This window comes from Piliocolobus tephrosceles, chromosome 7 (genome assembly GCF_002776525.5).
Source record: "Piliocolobus tephrosceles isolate RC106 chromosome 7, ASM277652v3, whole genome shotgun sequence".
NCBI classification, from domain to species: Eukaryota; Metazoa; Chordata; class Mammalia; order Primates; family Cercopithecidae; genus Piliocolobus; species Piliocolobus tephrosceles.
In genome coordinates this window covers 80595036-80603191 of record NC_045440.1, presented here as the reverse complement: position 1 = coordinate 80603191, position 8156 = coordinate 80595036, and the positions used below count along the sequence as shown (strand labels likewise).

The 8156-nt window shown below is 37.9% G+C and overlaps 1 protein-coding gene across 2 annotated transcripts in view; it reads right to left on the bottom strand.

The window, feature by feature from the left end:
• Positions 1 to 2478: 2478 nt before the first annotated feature.
• Positions 2479 to 8156, bottom strand: part of STMN2 (stathmin 2) — a 55767-nt gene continuing 50089 nt past the window's right edge. For both annotated transcript variants that reach the window (XM_023227764.2, XM_023227765.1), the window contains one exon: positions 2479 to 3819. In XM_023227764.2, coding sequence (XP_023083532.1) covers positions 3760 to 3819 — 60 coding nt within the window. In that variant the 3' untranslated portion in view covers positions 2479 to 3759. The remainder of the gene's footprint in view (positions 3820 to 8156) is intronic.

Below are 8156 nucleotides of genomic sequence, written 5' to 3'. Positions count from 1 at the left end.
TTGTCAACATTCAGTTGTTCCATACATTTTTGGGTGTAGAAGAGATAGGAGAGGAGGGTGAATCATCAAACCAATGGAACTTTGTGAATTTTCACAGAACATTTCAAAGACATTTACACAATTTAAACACAGTGCTGAAGAAGCCAAGACGCTGTAAAAAAAAAAAAAAAAAAAAAAGAAAAGAAAAAAAATCTGTAAATGGAACCAGGCTAACAAACTGGGTAATTCACAGAATGGCAAATCCTCGCAAAAAGCACTCAGTTCATCTGTTAAAAGGTGGGGAGCATCTTCATATTTTTCAGACTTACTGAAATCATGTTGTGTGAGAGATGCCAAGGCATTGGTACTCTGATTCCACCACCTTAGCTCTATTCCAGCCCCTAGGTGCACGATTGCTTTCATTGTTTTATTATCCTGCAAAACACAGCTGTTCATCTTGCTTTTTTTTTGGATTCCTTTGCATCCTCCCACTCCCAAACATTTTTAAATAACAGTGAATGAGTTTCTTTTCATGCCCTGCGTCCAATGGAACATGCCCTAATTGAAACGATGCCCTCAGTGTGGCAGCCACAGAGAATCCACACACCTGGATCGGTTGCATTGTTGACAGCAGGGCTTCTCAAGTGAGGGCTGCAGACAACAGTATTAGCATCTTCTGGGAATATGTTAGAAACACACATATTCAGGCTTCCAGAGACCTCAGGAATCCAAAGCCCTGGAGGCAGGACTGAGCAATCTGTTTTTAACAAACCCTTCACGTAACTCGTAAGCACACTGACATTTGAGGCCCCCTGGTCTAGGGAAGCTTCCTAGATACAATTCTCCCTCACTGGTCTGGAGGGTTTGGAGGTGTTTTTTTTTTTTTTACCCTCACTGTGAATTATGCTCTTTTATTAATTTTTCCTTTTAAATTTTTTTTTTGCTTTTTTATTTCCATAGGTTTTTGGGGAACAGTTGGTATTTGGTTACATGAGTAAGTACTTTAGTGGTTACTTGTGAGAGTTTGGTATACCCATCACTCAAGCAGTATACGCTACACCCAACTTGGAGATGTTCTTCTGAGGAACCTCAAATAAAGGGAGAAGTCATGAGATGTAGGCACTGTGGTCTGGAGCCAACCACTCACCTTTCCCTCCTCTGCTTTTTCACTTTCTTTGTTTTTTTTTTTTAGAGACAGGGTCTCATTCTGTCACACAGGCTGGTGCGCACCCAGGGGTGCGATCTCAGCTCACTGCAGCCTTGATCTCCCCAGGCTCAGGTCATTCTCCTATCTCAGCCTTTCAAGTAGCTGAGACTATGGGTGCTCCCCACCATGCCTTGCTACTTTTTGTAGAAACGATGTTTCACCTTGTTTCCCAGGCTGGTCTCAAACTCCTCCCTTCAAGTCATCTGCCTGCTTTGGCCTCCAAAAGTGTTGGAATTACAGGCATGAGTCACCGTGCCCAGCCTGCTTCTTCATCTTTAAGATTAGGCAGTTGGACTGGTCAGCAGTTTCAGTTTTCATACAAGGTACTGTGAGAAGTTTGTCAACTATTTCTAATATTTCAGAAACTTCTTAGAAATGATCTATTTCCCCCCAGTATTCTGCAGAGGCTGACCAACATATTGTGTTTGCTGTTTTGGGCCCAAATAAGCTACTGGATTGTGAGCTTCTTGTGGTCATTCATGTTCATGTTTCCAGGGCTTATGACAGGGTCTGACCCAATGAGTAATGTTTTCCAAACTAAGCTATATAAAACCAGTATGAAGAGACAGCTCATTTCATGCTAATTGGAAGCTCATGTGTATCACATCAGGCATGGGCATCGTTTGTAGCAGTGTTAGATTCCCACAAATATTAAAGGATATTCAAAATAGAGACCAGGTGGCCGCAACCCTAAACTTGGCTTGTTAGAGCTCCTATGGACCACAGCCCACTGTACTTATTCACAAATCTGTGTGGTTTCAATTATTTATGATTTTCTGCTAAAACTGGATGTGGTTCCTTTGGTCCTGTAAGATCCATCTGGGTCGCTGATAGGACCCTGCTGCGCCCATGTGTGCCGTGTGTTTATTGGCAGTACAAAATTCAGCAGTACCGCAGGGATCACATCTTAACAGACGGCCTAGGCTGGGGGAGGAGTTCTGTGGGCCACAGGGGAGAACTTGAGATAATGCCAGGAACCTTCAACGTTTCAAAAAGGGCTCTCTGCCTCAGAATTATTAGTCTGAATCTTGCGGTACCTTGTTCAGTCCTGTATATTTGTAAGGGGAACAGATTGAAGACCTCTCCCACTGTGTTGGTCCATCGGAGGGCAAGAGAAAAGAGATGCGGCCTGCTGCTCCCAAAGGGAAATGACTCAGCAGGGCGCTGGTTTCCTTCAAACTCTCCTTATTATCTCTTTGCTTGTGAGATTGTCTAATTCAGTGGCCACCCTTTTAAAACCTGAACTCCAAGGTCAGACACACCAAGGGGCAAGAGAACAGACCAAACCTTTATTAGTTCACAGAACTCCAATTCTTTATTAATCACAGCTTGCTCACAATGACATACAGGAAAATAGCACTAATGAAGAGTAAATATGCAGGCAGCAACCTTCAGGAGTTGGGAGTTGGGGAGAAATGACTTCAAAACTGCGATAGGTACTTATGTTGGGTATCTGGTGATTCTTAGTTGGCACAAATGCCCTGCCTAGCCCCCTTAACTGCATCAGCTTCATAGATGGAGTGTTTTGTTGTTGGTGTTGTTAGTAGGCAGGATTGCCTTACACTGGGGAAGAAAGACCAGCTTGAGTGGAAGTCCGCAGTGTTTTTGATTTTGTTTGTATATGTGTTTTAATGCAACAACCAGCTCACAGTTTCCAAGTGGAAAAATATTCAGTAGCATCATGTACTTGTACTATAGGTAAGAGCTTAAAATGAACATCATCAATCATGGCATCCACAAATAAGCCACCTGACACATTAATTAATTCATTCCATCAAAAGAACTTAAACTAGAGAATTAAGCCCACTTTATGAAGAGCGATTTCACGGCTGCTTGAACCATTCGAATTTGGATTTGTGTTCAGCACTAAAGGTTCAACGTTTTGCTTCTACCCAGATTGGTCTCAGATCTGTCTTCTCATCCATCCCTTTCTAAAGTCAAAGCACATTTGTAGCACATAATCCAGGAGAAGCAGAAGTAAATGCTCTAACTGGTGGTATTTCTTAGCCTGGTTTTGTAGTTTTTAGGCAGTAAGTAGATTATGAGCGAACAAATGTGAAGGTTCATGTGGAGTCATAATACCTGTGATCTAGGTATGGTCTTAGTCAAGCTCAGAGATAACAAAGCCTTCTAGGTCATTAGGCAATGGTGGGTTTCTAGCACCATAGACTGTCTACTGACCTCATTTTTCTTTTGGAATGGAGTTAGACATGGGGAGCTTCAAAAAGAACAGACCTAGCAAATTCATTTGAGTGGAAAGACACAACATCAAAAGCCTGTTACAGGACATGTAAGATTATGAAATAACTTGCATAATGCAATACTTGTATTTTTTAACAAAAATGTAAGTATTTACAAAATAAGATCCAAGGTATTTTTTAAACATCAAGCAAAACATTCTGCAAAGAGACCGCATTGATTTTTTTAAATTTTTGATTCTGTTTTTTTTTTTTTTTTTTATAATGAGTTCTTTTTAAACCATGTCATACATTCCCCATCCTGATATCGCATGATCCATTATAATATAGGCAGGGGGATTTAATATTGTGGGGCGTGCCAGACCCTCCCTTGCTTCAGCCAGACAGTTCAACCTGGAGTTCCTTGTTCCTGCGCACCTCCGCAGCATGCCTCTCCTAAAAAACACAAAAGGAAGAAGAAATGTCACAGGCCCTTGTTGTCTAATCCTTTGCATACCATGTGCTTGACTAGAAGTAACCCAGTTTGTTGTCTACTTTTAGGAGCTTTTCTCATTTCAGAAGAGAGGAAAATATAGGCCCCACAAAATGTCATGTTAGAAAAGATCTTACAAGACATATCGTGTTTTAAAAAATATATTTAACATTGTTTTTGTTTAAAACTATGACCAAAAATTCATGTTATTAAGATAATTTTGAAGATTAGGATCACAGTATAAATCCAGAGAAAGGCAATAAAACATCACATTGTTGTTTCTCTATCATTTCTAATGATGTTGTTCCTTTTGACTAATATTTTAAGGACTTTATAATCCTGATGGACACTCTGCGAGGGCTAGATTCAGGATGAAGACTTTCTATACTGCTTCTTAAACTCTTGACCTGTTTGTCAAGGCCCTTCATAGCTGCAGTCCAAGTGACTTTTCCAGTCATAACCCCCATCTTTTCCTACACACACTTGATGTTTCAGTTTAGTGGAATTGTCTTGTCATGCAATTTTCAATGCTAGTCTTTCATCTCCACTGGTCAGGATTGTAAACTTACTCTTTAAACCCTATGACCACTGTCCTTTTCTCCACAAATATTTTTATGAGACTGCAAAGACTAATCTGCAAACTTATCTCACTTTCCATTTGAACACCTGCATAAGTCTTTCCTTTTATTCGGCAGTCATTTTATTCTAGCTTCTATTATGACCCCTCTCTGTTCTTGTCTCCTCTGTTATATTTGACTGTAAGCTCATTGAGGGCCTGGACTATGTTTTCTCATTTTTCTTCCATTTGCAGGGCCTAGCAGAGAGCTTTGCAGATAGCATGTGATTGGTGGATATTTATTTACATAAGGAACCAAGGTACTAGCCTTGTGTTGGGAACTGAACTTCCTGAGGAGGGAACTGATGGAGAAAATGTGGCCTCAGTATTTTTTAGTATATGGCTATACCTCAGATGACTAAAATCACAGTGTCTTGCATATATCATAGGTGCTAAATAAATGTTCATTGAATTGAAATTTTAAGATGCTAATTATTATTAGTATAATTTATATTTCTGTTTAGAATGTTGTTTATATTGCTTCTCTCCTTCCCTCTGAAGCTCCAGAAATTACTTTGAGACTCCATAGATTCTTTTAGTTCAGGGGAAATAAACTTGACCAGCTATAAAGTAAATCTTATCATTAAACTCTATTAATCTCAAGGGGTCTATATTTATAGGCTTCTTTATATTATAATAATGAATATTTATTAGACACTTAATATGTACCCGACCTGCATCAGTACAGGTTTTACCCGTATTAGGTCCCTTAATTCTCACAATAATCCTATAGTGGACATTCTATTATTGTCCCCATTTTGCAGATGAAGAAACTGAAACACAGGAATGGTAAATTAACTTGCCCATGTTCATGATACTAACAAGTGGGATTTAAACCCAGGCAACCTGGCTCTACAGCTCACCCTCTTAATCCCTGCTGTACAATTTCGATGTTGAGTGAGGAGAACATTTTATAGTTGCATGGAAAAATGTGTCTTTTCAAGTGTAGATTCTGGGAGAAAAAAAGGCATAACCACCCTACATTTCCTTCAAAGATACAGAGTTGGAGTAAGCAGGAAGTTGACTCTAGAGAAAGAGATTAAAGACAATTTTATTTAATTGGTTTAAATGAGCTTTTGCATATGTTCAAAAACCATGAAGAGAAGGAAAAAGGCATGTATAGAGAAATCAAATCCTGTTTGGAAATGTCACAGGGGAAATTAGCATGGATGCAGCTGATTCTTCTTTTTGTTCTGCTATTATGAGGAAAAAGATGAAGCAAATTCTTTTCTCATGCAGAAAGAAACTAATTAGTGAGAGCTGAGCTCTGGCAAAAATTGAGAAAAAGCCCAGACCATCACTATGCTAGGAAAAAGAAGCCTCAAGTCTGAAGATTCATATAAATTCAAATGATAACATAGCAAGAAACATTATAATTAGTATTATTAGACTACTTTGGAGTACACTTCTTGTTAAACTCAAAATTAGTGTTAACGAAATGGATTTTGCCATAGGAAAGAATAAATATAATTTGTGAACTTGAAATAATGTGGAAAAAGAGAAAATAAATAATTATGAGTTTCTAATTAAAAATTATTTGTTTTCAGGCATTTTAGTCACTCTATTATTCGAACACTTTACATTCACATTATCAAATATCTACTCATGAAATGTTAATGTGACTTTATTTCAAATGTGGGAGAACCAAAGGCAATCATCCTGGAAGCATATAATTTCCCACACAGTCTGTTTTTCTTATCAGCTCACTGTTCGCAATTATCAGACCTTGAATCCAGAGGTTCCTAAGTCAGTTGTGATACTCAGAGAATGTTCATCAAGAAGACTACTCTTTGATAATATTTATTTCATTATTGAGCTCCTGATATTTGCTAGCCACTGTCAGAGGCCCAAGCATATCTAAATTTACAATGTTTTCTGCAATTTACCCCCTTTCTCCCATCAATATAAAGGAAATGTAATACAGTATGTTAGCATTGTGTGCAACTATGCCTTTTATATGAAATAAAGTATGAAAGTTGATTTTGGGAAAAATTCTGGTCCTCTAATTCTTTCCTCTAATTTCATAGAAAAGTTTCTCTCCTGGAAGGTAAGAAATATGGAGTCTTTTCTTTCTTTACTTTTTAATGTCCCTTTAATCTCACTAGGTATCAAATATAAACAAGGACTTGGACTATATGACCTACGATGCCAATTTCATCTATGGAATTCTGTCATATGAGCCTAATTAAATTCAAGATGAGGTCAATATAATCAAAAATCCTTCTTTTTACTGATGACTATGCACTTGCAATATGAAAGAGGCGTCAGGAGTGAGTTGTGTGAGCTAAGAAAGCACATGTTCATGCATTGAGATGATGGTGATTGGGAGTCATGTGCAGCTAGTAAGAATGTTTGGAGTCAAAGAGACTTTCGTTCAAATCTGGTCTCTGTGGTCTACTTGTGATCTTGGTCAAATGACTTAACCTTTCTAAAGACCAGATTCCTTACATGTGAAATGGGGATAATCACAGTATTTTCTTCTAGCTTTGTTGTTTGGACGAAATGTGATAGTACATCCAAAAATGTCTGGCCTATAGCAAACAATTAACAAAGGCTAGTTTTAATCCATTTTCCTATTTCATTATTCATTCATCAGATATGTTCAATAGTAAGTGGTTGCACAAATGCTATTTGTGAATCAGAATCATAGGAAAACAAAAGATGAAAATAATGCAATAGATGTAAATTGATAATAGCTGAAATCTATAACTAAAGAGTTAAATATTATCAACATCATGGAAATGCAAATTAAAACCACAATGAAACACCACCTTACTCCTGCAAGAATGGCCATAATTAAAAAGCCAAAAAACAATAGGTGTTTGCATGGCTGTGATGAAAAGGGAACACTTTTACACTGTTGATCGGAATGTAAATTAGTATGACCACTATGGAAAACATAAGAACTAGAAGTAGAACTATCAGTGGATCCAGCAATCCCACTACTGGGTATCTACCCAAAGGAAAAGAAGTAATTATATGAAAAAGACACAGGCTCATGCATGCTTATAGCAACACAACTTGAAATTGCAAAGATATGGAACCATCCTAAGTGTCCATTGACCAAAAAGTGGATAAATAAAATGTGGTATATATTCACCATGGAGTACTACTCAGCCATAAAATGGAACTAAATAGTGTCTTTTGCAGCAACTTGGGTGGAGCTGGAGGCCATTATTCTAAGTAAAGTAACTTAGGAATGGAGCACTAAATATCACATGTTCTCACTTATAAGTGGGGAGCTAAGCAATGAGGATGCAAAGATGTAAGAGTGATATAACGGACTTTGGAGACTTGGGGAAGGTTGGGAGTGGGGGCGAGGGATAAAAGACTACATATTGGGCACAGTGTACACTGCTTGGGTGTCGGGTGCACTAAAATCTCAGAAATCACCACTAAGGAACTTTTCCATGTAACCAAACACCACCTGTGTTCCCAAGACTACTGACATTTATAGAAGAGTTACATATTATCAAAATTACCTCTTAGGGAAAGAATAGCAGAATCTTATTCCCTGAAAATATTTTTATCATTTTAAGTTACATCGTATTATGTGCTACTATTGCCACTAAAATAATGGCTATAATATTTTCATTTGACATTTTCTAGATATTAGAAGTGAAATGATGAATTATAGTGAAACAATTTCTTTTATTTCCTAAGTACTGTACTTCATGGTTGGAT